At 45.1% G+C, this 16,665-nt stretch overlaps 1 protein-coding gene across 2 annotated transcripts; it reads right to left on the reverse strand.

Moving 5' to 3' along the window:
* Positions 1–3,918: 3,918 nt before the first annotated feature.
* rps6ka5 (ribosomal protein S6 kinase A5) lies at positions 3,919–16,625 on the reverse strand. 2 transcript variants are annotated; one of them, XR_015068316.1, is made up of 19 exons: positions 16,234–16,625; positions 14,117–14,188; positions 13,811–14,029; positions 13,628–13,743; positions 13,447–13,548; positions 13,054–13,137; positions 12,848–12,951; positions 12,607–12,757; positions 12,313–12,474; positions 11,263–11,388; positions 10,994–11,127; positions 10,819–10,912; positions 10,171–10,341; positions 9,886–10,077; positions 9,457–9,616; positions 9,154–9,317; positions 8,561–8,906; positions 7,592–7,690; positions 3,919–5,858 (listed from the first exon to the last, which is right to left on the reverse strand). XR_015068316.1 is itself a non-coding variant. In XM_085931672.1 (18 exons), exons 1-17 carry the CDS (start codon positions 16,301–16,303, stop codon positions 8,595–8,597), a joined length of 2,433 nt encoding a protein of 810 aa, XP_085787798.1. In that variant the 5' UTR covers positions 16,304–16,625; the 3' UTR covers positions 3,919–7,690; positions 8,561–8,594. The 2 variants fall into 2 exon arrangements, 1 of the variants encoding a protein (XP_085787798.1); XM_085931672.1 differs by having other exon boundaries at positions 3,919–7,690.
* Positions 16,626–16,665: the final 40 nt, after the last annotated feature.

A 16,665-nucleotide genomic window follows, 5' to 3' on the forward strand; every position in this document is an offset into this window, starting at 1 on the left:
CAGAAATCAATCAAGATTAACGATGCAATGAACCAGAATCAGTGTGAGTCATGACGAATCAAACGTGAATCGCATTTAAATCCAGAAACAATCAAATGGGGGTTCAAATCAGGGTAAAATGGGAAACAAACAAGAAGCAATGTAAACACAATATAAAATCGGAATCAAATGTCAGTTGTTTGTTTCGTGAACAAATAAGACAACAACAACAACACAAATCTGACTGAAATAGGTGTCAATTGGAATCAAATAGGTGTAAAATATAAAATGTGTCAAATGTATTATTGGGAGTGAAATGTGAATGGAAAGAGAATTTAATTTGAATCAAGTGTGAATCAAAGAGGATTGAGATATGAATGGAATGGGATTTCAATGTGAATCAAATGTGAACTGGTACGAATATAAATGTGATTGATTTCTGTGACCTGCAGATGAGCATTGCCAAGTTTTCAACATGGCGACTTGCGAGAAAAACAGGACGGACGAACGCACGCTCTGACTGACGGCAGACTCCAAACGAAGGCCGACAGCAACAGAGAGCGACAGAGAAATAAATAAAAAGAAGGTAGAGTGCACTCAATGGACAAAAGCGTTGCGCCCTTGGTAACTTTCAATATCCACATTCTCCCTCTCGCTACATTTTTTTTTTTTATTCAAATGATTGAGGCCGTGACATTTTGGCAAGTTGTCAAAAGTGTCTCGGGGCCAGCGGGTCAAGCAGCACACAACAAAGATGGTGTCTGAGGGACAAGCGCCCCCCCCCCCCCCCCCCCACACACACACACACACACAACTGCAATGAATGGCCAGTGCGGACCTGCGCCTACACAATTGTGCCACCTTCTGGAATAAATGGGACCATCTCCATCAAGGCCGCGTCAATGGGAATTTCAAGTGGCTTCGCACAGAAAGCTTTGCTTTTACGCTTTATGTCTGTTTTTTCTTTTGCAGAAATGTTTTGTACGTTCTTTTCAGCTTAGCTTTTCAGCCTGCCACAGAGATAGCAAGGCATTAGTTGTTATCAGTTCAGCCTTTCAACAAATACTGGATCTAGCCTAATCGTAGTTTTAAATTCTAATTTGAAATCTAACCAATCCTAAATTTGAGTCAATACTTTGGAACCTTAACCCTACTTTGAAACCCTAATGCTAATTTAAAACTCTATTTCGAAACCCTATCTCTAGTTTGCCACCCTGACCCTACTTTGAAACCCTAATGCTAATTTAAAACTCTATTTCGAAACCCTATCTCTAGTTTGGCACCCTGACCCTAATTTGAGACTCTGGTTTGAAAACCTAACCTCAATTTAAAACCCCAATTAGAACACTAACTTTGATTTAAAACCCTACTTTGACACCCTAACCCTAGTTTGATACCATACTTGGAAACTCCAAGCCTAAATTGAATACCTTATTTCAAACCCCTAATTTGAAACCCCAAACCTAGGTTGAAATTTTAATTTGAAGCCTCAGATCTAATTTAAAACCCTAATTTGAAAAACCAATCCCAAATTTAAAAATTTTTAAGTTTAGTTTGATTCAAAATTTTGAAAGCTTAACCCTAATTGGATGTTCTTCCGAAAGACCACGCTGTTCATCAGGACCAGGCGATGAAATGTGCGAAATGTGACGGCTGACAACGTTTGAACTTGGATGCACATCAATTTCGTAACATTACGTTTCCTTCTCATGCAAAGAAGCCTCCACTTTTTTGGCCAGCTGTAAACCAGGCTGAAGGCTGCCCGCCATCCATTTCCGTCCATGACGTGACAATGCACGCATTCTATCTGTGCTCGGTGGAGAGCACTCGTAAGCAAACGACCTTCATTGGGGGGTTTTTTGCCAATCACCGGGGCGGCTGGAAAACAAAACTTTTTTTCTGCCGCGTTTTGAATGGGCCGCCGCTGTCGTCTTTTTCCACTTTCGGCAATAACAAGCGGCGGCGCCGGGCGGCTTTCAAGGACTGAGCGTGCAAGGCCACCTCGCGCACTCGCACGCGACAATAGGCGACCTATTTAGCCATATCCCACGCTCATTGTTTGTTTGTTTGTTTGTTTGTTTGTTTGTTTGTTTGTTTGTTTGTCTGTTTGTTTATTTGTTTATTTATTTATTTATTTATTTATTTATTTATTTATTTATTTAAGCTTTGAATTCATCCATATGTTTTTATTACGAGCATTGCGACTGAGCGAGGGGGGGAGACGCGCTTGAAGCTCTATGAGATCGTGTAATTTCATGTTCGGATTTCAAAGACGCGGTTACGGTTTTAAAACAAGGTTAAGTATTCAACCCCGTGTTATGGTTTTAGAGTGGGGGTTCAAGAAAAGACAGTTTCAGGACAGGGTTTGGGTTCCAAATTACGGTTTTAATTTGATGTAATGTGACCCTCTTCAAATGGAGCGCGGAGGTGTTTCCATGCAAGTGGATTAAAATTTTAAATTCGGGTACTAAGCAAAGATTAGGGTTTCAAATTAGGGTATCGTCAGAACGAGTTTCAAACAACAGCTTTCAAATGAGAGTGTCAAATTAGTTTTCAACCAGGATTTGGATCTTCAAATTTTATCTCAAACCCAGGTTAGAGTTTCTTGCTCTACTCACTACCCGTATAGATGTGTTTCTACCTCTTTTGAGATGAAAGGATAACATATGGACTTGTCATGGAAAGCATCGCGAGGGGAAAAAAATCCTTCGCTTGAGATGAAGTAGGCTGCTGAATAAAGTCACGATTAACCCAATGCATTAACCCGACCCGGCGGGCGTCCTCGTCACGCCACGTATGTGGCTGCCCGAGGTCTTTGCATATCGATATCACTTTGGCTACCAGGAAATGCAATTAGATGGATGCGTGCCCCGTCGACCCCCGCCGCCCTCCTTCAAAGACGTACTGTCATGGTAACCAGCTCTTTGCACAAAGCTGCATGTGTACCTTGATGTATGTGTGATTATTGTTATTATTATTAATTATTATTATTATTATTACATACCGTACACAAAAAATAAGACCACAAAGAAAGGATTTTTATGTGAATTATTTTTTTGATTTATGTGAATTTCTGTAAGCTTTTTTAATGTTTTTTGTGTGGATATTTTTAATGTGAACTGATTTATTAATGTGATTGTTTTGAGAGTTTGATTTGGTTTTTTTTACGTTACTTGAGCCTTGATTAGCTAAAACTCACAACAACAAATGATGATGGTCATGTTTTGTTTGTGGAAGGGTCTGTTGGTGTCTCCAAGGCAACGACGGTCTGTGTGGGAAGTAGTCCAAACACAACAGAGTGGGCAACTGGCTCAAGGTGACCGAGATGGTGACCGAAACAAATGGTAGGCGGATGATGGGGACTGACTCTTCCTCCATAATCATCCTTCATGTTTCACCCCTTCCTTGCCTTGGCCAAATTCCTGCACTCACTCTGCTGAGGATGCCCAGTTAATTAAGAAGACATTGTTGCCGCCCCTCTGGGTTGCCGTCTGTGTAAGGGGCCACCCAGGAGCCCAGCGCCACGGCCCGCCCTCCTCCACTTCCTCTAAAGACGCTTCACTGGTGGCCCCCAGGAATGCCAATCGCTTTGGGGTGAGCGAGAAGGGGAGTGTGTGTGTGTGTGTGTGTGTGTGTGTGTATGTGTGTGTGTGTGTGTGTGAGGGGGGGCAATACCAGTCAGAAATTGGAGGGGCAACAAAAGGAAACTCTTAACTCCCGTGGAGCAGCAAGCACTTCAGTGTCGTCTTCGGGAGACCCCCCACCCCATCAGATCAGCATCTGTACAAATTTTTTGCATTTTCTATCTCTTAAAATGGGGAGGATGATGCTTCTCGCACACCGTGTTTGTAGCATGAACACAATTGAGAACCCACGTATACATAAAATGAATTTTGTGAAAATGACTTAACCATATAAACGACAAATAGTACAAGTTGGTAAACACAAAGAAAGATTTTAATGTGACATGACAAACAAATAGTTCCCGGGGACCTTAAAGGTCTAAAATAAATATAAATATCTCACAATGGTCAGGGGAGAAGAATACAACTGCAGACAACAAACCGATCAGTCAACAATTATTACAGTAGTTTTCTTATTTTCTTTATTTTTTTCTTTTGATTCAAACTAAGAACAAAGAAAGTAGCTTGAAGAGGATGTTTTGGACTTAAGCTTGACATCCTTCCGCGTGTGCTTTGCTGCTATCTGGCGGCCGCTAACTATAACAACACGCCTGGGTACTTTATTTTATTTTTTTGAAGCAGATTTTGTACCCAAATGAAAACACAAAACAAATAAAGCAAATGAGCAAATAAACATACAATTAGGTTCTTGAGAAGAAAAAGACATCTGATGTACTTCCTCCCATTAGGCTAAAGGCCTCAAATGATTCACAGTGGATGACAAGTTCGGTAAAGAAAGATGCACAATCTCTTTGAGGAGATTCTCCTCGATGCAAGACGAACGTAACGGATAACAGCTTAAAAACAAAAGTCGTTCGAGTGCAAAATGTCGCATCTCAAAGGGATTTACTGCTACAGTACGTTTTTTTTTTTCAGTACACGTGGGAAGGGAACAACCAAAAAGGAAAACGGAGCAGCTGAATAGTCGCTTCCCAAGGGAATGTAGTAAGATTTTGTGCCTAAGTAGAGTTGTTTTTTGGGGGGTATACTTCAAAAGCCTTTCTTTTTTTGTTATGCATTTTTACAGTGTCATTAAAATACGTCAATGAAGTACAGTGGAACCTCGTGGAGTGACTGTGATGATATTTGTGGGATATTTCTGAAATACTTTCTCAAACTTTTTTAACATCAGACAATTCCATATTTCATCTACTTTTTGGCAATAAAGGGTCCATTTCGTGTTTTTGCATTTTATACAGTTTTTCAAATTCTCAATTCTTACCATTTTTCATCTTAAAAAATATAGTCATGATTAAATTTAAAAGTACAAAAAGTGATGATAATCACAGAACAAGAAATGGACCCAGATGAAAAAAAAATCCACAAACGTGAACTGCGCTGCAGTTAAGTTAAAAAGTGTCAAAAGCATTATAAATGCTACTTTAAAATGTCTTATAAAATGAAAAAATAATGGAGTAATCTGAATTATGGAAAGAAAAAAAGTATCCACCAGAGGTTCCAGTATGCAGTGTTCAGTTTCCAACTTAATTTTCTGCTGTAGATACAACTGCAGGTGTCATTTATAGATAGCCCCCTCTCCCCGAAATCCTAAACCTAATCCCCCTCCAACGAAGCGCTGGTACAAAGCAGAGCCGCCACATGCTGGCAAGTGCCCTACTTGCGGCGGACGAGTAAAACGTTTCTGATTTGCACAAGCGTCTAAAATGTAGAAAAACAATCTAAACAGCGCGCTGCGTAGTTAGAACAAATAACTCAGTCTAGGATCAAAGTCTGTCCACTCAAGCGTCTCCTCACATTTCAATCGGGTTGTGGTGAAAACAATCGATTTCTCCTTAAAATTATGGTATTTAAGATATAAATGGAATCGTTTTATCGTGCATCAAATCTCATTTTAGAAATGAAGATACAAATGGTATATCAACTTTGGGGTATCGTTGCAGCCGTACTGACGAGAATTCCTCAACCTAGAAAATATATGATTGAAATACCCGTGTGGAACAAAGGTCGTGGAGCTCATTCAGACTACTTCAAGGGCTAAATCAAAGGAGCGGGGTTTAAAGGTGGGTGGGTGGGGGGATATTGTAAACGAGCTCGTGGACCCACTCTTTCTGGAGACGCGCTTTTGGAAGATGGAAAGGAGGCTCGTGATTTGGCGCACATCAGCTAATAGTGGCTGGCTCCCACAGGGAGCCTGCGTTTCAATGTAGGACACTCTTCCTCTTTGCTCCACTTGAGCTATTAATACACACAAACAAAAGAAGAAGGCTTGGTGGATTGGGGCGGGGGGGGGGGGCACTAAGTTGAAGGAGAGCTTTGTAGTTGCTGCTGCTCCAAGGTTACCACTTTTTGCGTTCCCATTGTGGACGACGGATGTAGTGCACTTTGGTTGCAGACGCGCTTAATAGATCGGCGAGGACACCCCCCCCCAAAAAAAGACATAAAAAAGGCGGGGGATGCATAGTTTAAAGAAAAGAAGAGAACAGATTGACGCAATGGAACAAAACAAACAGCGGTTTTGCATAATTTGCACGAGAGGAGAGATTGCGGAGGAGCTTCCTCGAGGTTATTATCAGCGGTACTATTGCGCTTTGGTTTTGCGGCTGAGTGCATCCGAACAGAAGACGGGGAGAAGCGACTCCCACCAAAACGAAGCATAACGGGGCGAGATCACGCATGTCCACCGAACACAAGCGGCCACAAAACGGACACGAGGGCTTGAAACACGGCTGGCATGCGTAAACACTTGATGTGACGTCACGGCGCAAATCGAGAAGCCGCTGTCGTAGCAGGTGCGCTTCGAGTGGCTTGTAATTGATGGTCCTACAATGCTACCGCACAGAATTTCGGTACGGTTGTGTTGAGTAAACGTTCTCATGAGCTTGAATCTAACTAATCAAGTTGGCCTCAAAGCCACATTGTGATAAATGTGGCCGACTTGGCAAAAACGTCTTGGGTTTAGCAAGTAAGCTATGGGAAGTCGTGTGGCATCGCGCGGCGTCGTGTCATCTCACGTCGCGTGTCGTCACCAAATCGCACCACCGCATCCAAAGTGGATCAAGGTGTGAAACTGAGAAATCCATAAACATTTTCGGACCACTAAAATCTCTGATGCAGGGAGATATATTTTTCACCAGTCAGTCCTTACGTTGCACTAACTAAAGCCGTCAGTCCTTGCGTTGAGCTAACTAAAGTTGGCGACAATAGCAATATCAATTTTCACATCTACGTAACTTGTGTAAAATAGCTGATTTTGAAAAACGCACATTAAATTTTTTTTATTTTTCAGTAGGTGACTGTTGCCTCGTGGAGGTACTTCGCTCATGCTCACGTGACATGCTACATTTCTAAGATTTCTGATGAAAAAATAAATAAATAAACGCCACCTATTGATCTGCAGTTTGAAATTGTAATTGTTATTTTTTGGCACATTTATTTTATAAATAAGCACAAAAAGGAAGGTAACGGACAATTTGAGCCGCCTGCTTTGGGACTTTTAGCACACGTCTGCTGCTATGAGGATCATGTGGCCTAGCAACATATTTTGTACAGAGCCCCAGATGTGACGTGGAATTTTATTTCCCTAGTTTTTTTGTTGTACGAATGTCAAACCTAATTCGTGGCCACAGTTTACAGAATCATGTCTTGTCTAGAGCGCCGTAGTTTTGTAGTGAATGGACAAATATAGCGTTCCGTTCAGTTGATTTTAAGTGCAGCGTTTGGAATGCAGCCACACTGATGCTAACTTAACTAACAAGAGTTAGCGTTGATGCTCTCTATAAAAAAAAGGGATCCTCCATTGACTACAAACTACTTTTTGGAAAAGGGTCTTTCCCAGCTTAGATACTGTACACAAAATAGTTTTCTTTTAAAAGATTCACCGTATTAGCGTGTTTCCTCGTCCGAGTCGTAAATAAGTTAACGAGACATCTCATGATGAATAATCTGCCGTACAAATGGAGTATAAATACCGTTCCCCACGTGACTCGCCCAAGATGACAGACGTGGACCCACGATGCGGCCGAGCGTCGGCATTTCCTCTCTCGTAGCTCGGACTTTTCCCTTTGGACCTGGTGGGGGGACAGGGACCGGCACGTTAGACGGGGATGGAGGGGCTTACAAGATGGAAATGTCAGGAGCTGGGACAGGAGGGCAGCCCTTGCGTTTTTTTGTCTTTTTTTTTTTCACCGTGCCAGCTCCACTCCTTTATTAACACAGTGCGTGTGTTTATGTCGGTACATTTGTTTCTGTATGTCTGTTTTTGTGTTCATGTGTCTGTGGTGTTCATTTTTTTGTGTGTGAGTGTGAGAGTGTGTGAGAGAGTGTGAGAGAAAGTGGGAAAAAGTGTGAGAGCGAGAGAGTGAAAGAGTGTGAGAAAAAGAGTGAGTGTGACAAAAAGTGTGAGAGAAAGAGTGAGACAAAGAGTGAGTGAGTGAGTGAGTGAGTGAGTGAGTGAGTGAGTGAGTGAGTGAGTGAGTGAGTGAGTGAGTGAGTGAGTGAGAAAGTATGAGACAGTATGACAGAATGTGTGAGAGAGTGAGAGTGTGTGAGGGAGTGTGAGAGAGTGTGAGGGAGAGAAAGTGTGAGCGAGAGAGAGAGTAAGAGTATGAATAAGAAAGAGAGAGAGAGCAACAGTCTGAATGAGCGAGAGTGAGAGAGTGTGAGAGCGTGAGAGTGAGAGAGTGAGTGACTGAGAGAGTGAGTGACTGAGAGAGACAGAGAGAGACAGAGAGAGACAGAGAGAGAGAGAGAGAGAGGAGAGTGTGTGAGTGTGTGAGTGTGTGAGTGTGTGAGTGTGTGTGTGTGTGTGTGTGTGTGTGTGTGTGTGTGTGTGTGTGTGTGTGTGTGTGAGGTTGGGCCCGGGGTCAAGAGCGGGACGAGCTATTGCTAGAGGAGGTTTGCTTGATATTGAGGTTGCCGCTCCTTGCTTGCATGCTTACCATGCAAAAAAAAAAAAAAAGAAAAGGATAGTCATCACTTCCCGTCGGAAAAGTGAAAGGCGGGAGGCGCCGGCTGCTCTTGCTGCTGTCCCGGGTCCGTTCCGGTGGGTGTGCCCACCGGAGTGGTGCCCGGCGTGCCCTCGGCGGGCCGGTGGCTGCCGTCGCCCCCCTCGGCATAGTTCTTCTCCTGCGACTGTGACGAAGAGGACGAGGAGTGGCTGCTCTCGCCGGAGCTGCTGCGCGTCTCCGTGCTGGTGCTGGTTTTCTTCATCTTGCGCCTCTTCGCCAACGGCGCTTTGTCCACCGTCTGCAGGCGAAAGCCTTCCCGCTTGCATTTGTTGAAAGCCTGCCAAGCAAAAAGGGCTTCAGAGGATTTTGAAAAAAAATATACATTTATGTTTGTTTGCTGTTGTTTTTTTTTTTTTTTAATTAGGGCCCGACCACTATGGATGTTTTGAGGCAAATGCCGATTTTGGCATTACCAATTAATTGGCTGTTTATATTGGTCAATGTCAGGAGGGCCATAATCAGCCAATTTAATCGGCTGGCGGATCAGTCAGTCATCTCCTCATAAAAATGTGTATTCATCTTACGTTAAAGGTAGCTTTGACGTAGGTGTGGACCGAGGCGGTGGATGAGCCCAGGATGTCCGGCGTCATGAGCGGGTTGGAAGACAGCTGGCTGTCATCCTGGAGCCAAGCATTGTAGCGGAGGCCGCACATCTTGATCCGCTTGCTCGGGTCCACGGTCAGCAGCTCTGCAAGATCGCGGACAGTTACTTGCCAGTTTTCCGCGTTTGGTCATGTGACATTCAGAAGCAGGGGCACGATTGGGCAACTGTGATGTCATTTTTAGTCGAGAGCAAGTGGAAGAACTTTGCTCTGGTCTGCTCTCACCTTGGATGAGATCTTTGGCCTGCTGCGACACATTTCTCCAGGCTTCGCTCTCAAACGAGAAGTCTCCGTGTTTGATTTTCTTCATGATCTCCTCGGCGCTGGTATGGGTCAGACTCTGCTCCTGACACTGGAAAGGCACCTGGCCGGACAGCATTGTATACTGCCAATGACATCAGAAAAAATGCACACAATGTTACATCAATGCAATTAGATTTTCGATGGAGCTCCCCTCCATTCGCCTCCAGGTTAGTGAGCTTTTTTTTTGTTATTGAGAGTTTTGATAATCATTGTTTCTGAAATTATTTTATTTCTTTACTTTGCTTTGAACTGTCTTAAATTCATTTGCCCTTCAACGTTGTATTTTGTCTTTAAATGCTGTTTTGACACTATGTGAAGTGGAATAGTGGACATTATGGATAGTGGACTCACCAGAATGACACCCAGACTCCACAGGTCACACGACTCGTCGTAGCCGTCATACTTGAGTATCTCGGGCGCGGCGTACTGCAAGGTGAAGCAGGGCGTCTTGAGCAGTTGATTGTCCGGCGGCTTGAGGCGAGCGAAGCCAAAGTCGATGATTTTGATCTCGGAGCTCTCGCTCTCATCAGTGAAGAGCAGATTCTATGGAACACACACACACACACACACATGGGGTCATTTTTCTTTTTTTGCTTGTTATAAAAACACCAAGTCGCATATGCCGAGCGTGCTGACCTCCGGTTTCAGATCCCGGTGCACCACGCCGACGTCGTGCATGTGGCTTACGGCGGACACCAGCTTGCGCATGATGCGACTGGCCTCCGTCTCGCTGAAGTGTCGCTTCCGCCGGATGCGCTCCAGCAACTCCCCTCCGCCGAGCAGCTCCAGGACCAGATATGTGTGCAGCTGCGACAAAAACAAAACACCCCCCCCCCAAATAAATTAAAACTGAACACATCCCCAGTTGTGTTACACATAATTTCCTCCTCCAAAAAAATAGCATTTTTTCATAGCCATTGTATGTGTTGAAAATTGTCGCCATAACTAATCGGAAAGCAGTAATTTGAATTTTAAAATGGTGATGTATTCTGTACTTGGAGCTTATAGCATTTCTGGTGAAATGTTTCCACATTTATTTTTAAGCCTCGTATTCATCTCACTGCATTCATGCAAGTATGTCAAAAACAAGAAGCGCATTTGAGAGGTTTTTTTTTTTCTGACTGCTCTTTGGGGCACAATTAGTGAGTGTATCTAGGTCTGATTTTTTTTTTTTTTTTTTTTTAGACCGTCTGTCGGGCTTTCAGCATCAAGTAAGCCCCTTCACACAAATTAATGAGGGTACGAGCAACCCTAGCAGAATTTCCAAGAGAGTGAATCGGGCACCTGGTCATGGTAAATTTCGTGCAACTTGACAATGTTTGGGTGGCCGTCGCAGAGCTTCAGAGCCGCCATCTCCCGCTGAGTCTGTGCTTCCATCCTGGAATGAAAAGGCAAACGAAAGGCTAAGCGGCCACATTTAATTGTCAGAACGACTTTTTGACTTTCCTGAATTTCTTACCGCTTGCTGACGATCTTGACGGCATATTTCTGCCCTGTTTTCTTATGCGTGCAGCGCCTGCAGATGGAGAAGCTCCCCTCACCCAGAGCGCTGTCCTTAAGGTCCATCTCGTAGTTTGTGTAGAAAGGAGAGTCCTGCCGGGAGACAAAGCCAAGACACATTCAAGAGAGAGAAATACAATGTCCACAAAATTGAATGTACTACACACAATGAAACCAGATTTTCAAATGTTTACAACTCTTAGTCATTTTTTGTTATTCCATCCCTACCTTCATCATAGCGCTGCGGGCCACTGCGACTGACCCGGGGCGCTCGGAGCCACTGCACAGCTGGATGGGGTCGTCCAACACGGCGTTCCTCTTGAACAGGATGGAGGGGGCCATGAAGGAATAGCCCTAAAAAACAAAAACGCAAAAATGTGAGAAGGGCCAGTGACATTTTGACATTTCTGGTCTAATAATCACACCAATTCTGCACGGAAATTGTCCAGCTGTTCCTTTTTTGGGTTTCGTTGCTGTACCGTTGCTTATTGTGAACAGACGATCGTTTAATTCCAACTGCGGGAATTCCGGAGCCCCAAGCACTGGAATTAATGTGAGGCGCGCACACACACATACACACACACACACACACGCAGCTGTGGCGCACACGAGCGAGCTGCAGCCGCGGATGGACGGAAGGACGGCTGCGCGAATGAATGCGATGCCCTAAATTGGCAGGCTTGAAAATGTGATTGCTGTCAAAATGACAGCCTGCCACTCTTAATGCAATTTTAATTCTGTTTTGTTCATGGTTGGTTGGGGTGAGGAGTGGGGGGGCACATGGTAAGACCCCTCCTTAAACAGGCGGAGAACGCGTGCAATCAAAGACAGGAGGCGTGACCGTGACAGACCCATCGACGCTCCACGAGTGTCACCTTTTATTCCGCCAGAGAAGCCGAGCTAATGCGTCTATTGATGGCGCCCCGGCTCGAGCACCCAGAAGGCAATCGAGAGTCGAAATTCCAACACCCGCACATCAGCTGGCGGCGGGGGAGTTGGGGCCCGTCTTATGCTTCAAAGCCAAGCCATCAAAAATAGTCATTGGCATCTGCGGCTTCAATGGGGCAAACGTCGTGCGGCTGCAATTACGCCGATGAAAGGCTCGTCGAGGCGGCGTGAAAGGCAACGGGCGCACACACGCGCGTGTTGACTTACAGCAATCTTTTGAGGACACTGATGTTTATTGGTTAACTTGCTGTCTTGATGAATGGGCTAACTCTAAAGTCATGATACAAAAAAAAAACACCAAAAAGTGCTCAATTGTTTTTGGTGTCCCACCTGGAAGATACGGTCACAGTTCTGCGGCAGAGCGGCGGGCGAGTAGGTGGGCTCCATCTCCGTGAACTCCTCCGCAAAGTTGCTGACGTCCAGCTCGTCCCGGATGACCGGTTTGAACGGGGCGGGCAACTTTTTGCCCGCCAGGTCCTCCCAGTTGATTTTCTGTCCGGAAGAAAAACGTAGCAGTTGTGTGTAAGAGACTTCATCTGTGGATATTGTGATGAACTTTTGGCTGAAAAATACACCCAAGATTATCCGCATATCTATATTGTTGATTTCACTTTTTGCCCGGACCTGGTAAAACGGATGCTTCTTGACATTCTCCATCCCATTTGGACCTGAGCCGAGCCTCTTCTCTGGGTCTTTGGTGAGCAGCCGCTGGATGATGTCTTTGGCCAGCGGCGCCATATCTTTGGGGAGAGGAGGATCTTTTTTTAGAATCCTCCTGGGGCAGACGGAGCCAGACACATGTTTCAGTGCACAATACACGCACACAACCGATGAAACAAAACTCAGCCGATAAATCAATCCGCACCTGGCGATGTCCGTGTGCGAGTTCTCGTTGCCGTCGACGGTGAAGGGCGAGCCGCCGGTCAGAAGCTCGTACATCAAAACACCCAGACTCCACCAATCCACTGCCTGCGAGGACACACGCACACACATCTCCGTGAATGCCAAGTGCTCTTGGCATGTGTGAGAATCAGTTAGCATAAATCATAGGTGTAAAAGTGGCAAAGTCACCTTGTCGTGTCCGGACTCGCCTCCTTCCACAATCTCGGGAGCCATGTACTCGATAGTCCCGCACACGGAAAAGGCTCGATCCACCTGTTTCATTGGAAACAAACAGAATTTTACCTTTGCCAACCGCTGTTATTGCTCAGATTATTCAAGATGCATTATTTCATTTTGGTTTTTTTTGGTTTATTTTATTTTGTATACCATTACATGTTAAAACATTTTATGAAATAAATGACAGTATATTGAATAAATGTACTACACTGATTATAATCCGTTGAGGATGAAAATAAAATAAACAAGACAAAATATTTTTTTCATGTCTTAGCCGGAGTGAATTTGATCGACAAAGTTCACTCCGGTTCAGACTATAACGAGAATCATCGGCGGAAGACAAACCTGGTCAAACTCTTTACTGAGGCCAAAGTCTGTGAGGACGATGTGACCGTTTGAATCCAGCAAAATGTTTTCCAGCTTCAAGTCGCGGTACACAATCCCGAGCTGCAGCGGGAAGAGGCTTTAAGGGATGGCCACAACACGGCAGCACGGCAGCAGAGCGCGAGCGAGCGAGCAGCGTCACCTTGTGGAGGTGCTCCAGTGCCAGCACGATCTCGCCGCTATACAGCGCCACTTCCTGCTCCTTGAATCGCACCCGCTGCACCAAATGCGTGAAGAGCTCGCCGCCATTGACGTAATCTGCACAAGACGAGAACAGCTTGAATTTTGGCAACAGTTGACAAAGGCGGCGAGTGCGTGGGCTCACCGAGGATGAGGTGCAGCTTGGTGTCGGTCTGGAAGGCGTAGTGGAGCGTGACCAGGTATGGCGATTGACGGATGTGCTCCAGCACCTGACGCTCGCTCCGCGTGTGCTCCGCCGTCTTGGCCTTTTGCACGATGGTGGCCTTCTTCAGGACTTTCATGGCATAAAGCTTGCCTGTGTCGTGGCCGCTCACCTTCCTCACCAGGAACACTTTGCCGTACGCTGGTGGGAGAGCAGTTGGCAAAAGGACAGAGCTTCAGCAGGCACACGCAAAAATCAGCTTCACCGCCAGCAGCAACGAGGACTTACCTCCGGTGCCGAGCACCTTCAGCAGCTCAAAGTTTTCTATTCCTACCCGCTCCAGGTGGCCCGTCAAGTTGGCTGTGAGGGACAGTAACACACAAACCCAATAAATATGATATTGCTGTTACATGTACATCATGGCGAAAAGCATTTTTGGGAGAACTCGCTTTTATACAGCAGCCATTTTTAGGCCAAGGGGAGATATTTGTGACATTTCCAAAACGAGTCACAATGACCCACATTTCAGAAATGATCGTTTTGGTATGATTGAAAAGAGAATGATCGCAGCACTCTAACAATATGTCAATCGTTACATCATTATTACTCATCACATTATTACCAAAGATAGCAGTCACACCACTCAATTGAACAACGACAGAACAATCAGAGGCCAGTATTTTGGGATCAACAGCTGCTATACTACAGTTTGAGGGGATTGTTTACGGAAAATCCTGCAGATAAAAATCTAAAGGGCATGGTGAAGATCACGAGCAATACGTTCCAAAAGTATCGTAGCTTGAAATTAATGAGTGGCTAACAAAAAGCGGCAGCACACGCACTGACAGCAGCCCTTTGGGCGTCTTCAGAGTTTGTTGACCTGCAAAAATATGCCCAATGTTAGGGGGAGAGAACATGTTACATAAATAGCGTGCTTGTTCTTCACACCCACTGGAAATAAACACGAGAGGAGGAGGACGCCACATTAAACAGGAGGAGGGTCATTAGCGTCCGTCTTTGAGGTCTTGAGCACGATATCGACGCACAGCCGGATGATCGCGCTCGGTATGCATGTCTCTCAAACCCGAGAGCAACTCAAGCGCCTGCAACTAGACGTGACAAGGCTGGGAGGCTGGGAGGCCGTTCGCCGACAAACGGCGTCTCCCCCCCAACCCCCCCGCCGACTGCTGGGTCAGGAGTGTGCATTGCATAACGACGTTGTCGTGCTCACTCCGCTGAGGCCAAGTTTGATCTCCGTGTTTATTAATAGAGCCACGGCGGAGGTGCACGACCGAACACAACTTGCCGACTGCTCCTCAAAGCTACGGCCGACCATTTTTTTTAGGCTAATGCTGATTCCAATATTTGGCGGGCTAAAATTGTGATAACCGATGATGAATTAAATATCCATCTATATACATAAAATGGAAAAAAAAGAGCAATATTTTGACCATTTTAAACGGGCTAATATCCGCCAACTCAACTCAAAACTAACAATAGCCTGTTAATCTTTCACTCCGATGCTCTTCATCGTGGTTGTTGATACATCTATTTTCTGTAAGGTAAGAAAACGTAAACATCGTTGGCTGATAGCCTATCGTTCTTCTGCTACGGCATCATCGATTAGCGATTGGCAAATAAGCCCAAAGGCGTATTCCTGCCACCAAATGATAATTTTCTTTCTTTCACTGTTAGGAAACCAATGTGAATTGATGGTGGCCATGTATCGTGATGTTTACTGCCGCCACTTAGTGGTATAGGTCTGAATTCCCAAATGGTGTATAACTAAAAAAAAAAAAAAAAAACACGTAAGGGAACCACTGTGGGGTTAAAGTTTTTAAATACCAATTCACCATGTTTAGTGTGCCCAAGGCAACTAAGCTAATTCACGAAATATTCCGAGATTTTTAATAAGGTAAATTATTCTGTACATGAACGTTTTAAAGCTAGGCACATTAGCTTGGCTCCGCTTTTGACAGCTCGCCTGGATTTTGAGCCTTGTGACCGACCGACCGCTTAGTTTTGATGTGACTTCGCAGAGACAAGTGAGCGGTGAAGCTAATAACACGGTTAGACTTATTGCAACGAGGGTGTACGGTTTATTCTGGTCCAATGACACGTCAAGTACCTGGGAAGCTCACATAATTGTTGTTGCCGTGGTGGGCCAAGTTAGCTTAGTTTATTAGCCATAGCACCGGAGTGACTTGACTTGGTTAGGTAATATTAGTCACCGACAGACAGCGTAGTTAGAAGGGAACCAGTCGCTCCGCTAACCCCTGTCTCTCTTTTTTTCTTTTTTCTTTTTTTTGCTTGTCATAAGTGGCTCGAACGAATAGGACGACTTCCCCTTGCCACATACACGGCAGCCCAACGAAAATATGCACATGTTCCCGCAGCTCTCTCACCGTTCTTGAGCTCGTGTTTCACTGTGAAGAGGTCGCCCTCTCTGGACGATCCCTCCTTCGGGGATGGCATTGTGATGATTTCTTCGGGCTCCAGTTCAGCTCAGCTCGGTGGTTCCCGGCTAGGCTGCGAGGCTCAATTGGCCCGAAAATCAAAAATAAATTAAAAAAGGAATCCTTGGTACGAACCTAAAGGTTTTATCACACACGCCACCGACATGTTTACGTGCCCGTACGGTGACAAATATGCGGGCAGAATGTTGCCACTTGGTCCGCCAACATGGAGCCAGCACAGCCAGCCAGTTAGCCCGTGGAAACACTACTTTGCCTCTACCTTCGCAACCAGGCAGCCCCTTGCCTCTCATTGGTGTTGCTATGTGAGATCCCACTCTTTGGTTGGTTCGAACACTGACGAAAAGCAATTCCCGCCTCTTA

Source organism: Syngnathus leptorhynchus, chromosome 15, assembly GCF_054491065.1.
Source record: "Syngnathus leptorhynchus isolate UIUO chromosome 15, UIUO_Slep, whole genome shotgun sequence".
In the NCBI taxonomy this organism is placed as follows: domain Eukaryota; kingdom Metazoa; phylum Chordata; class Actinopteri; order Syngnathiformes; family Syngnathidae; genus Syngnathus; species Syngnathus leptorhynchus.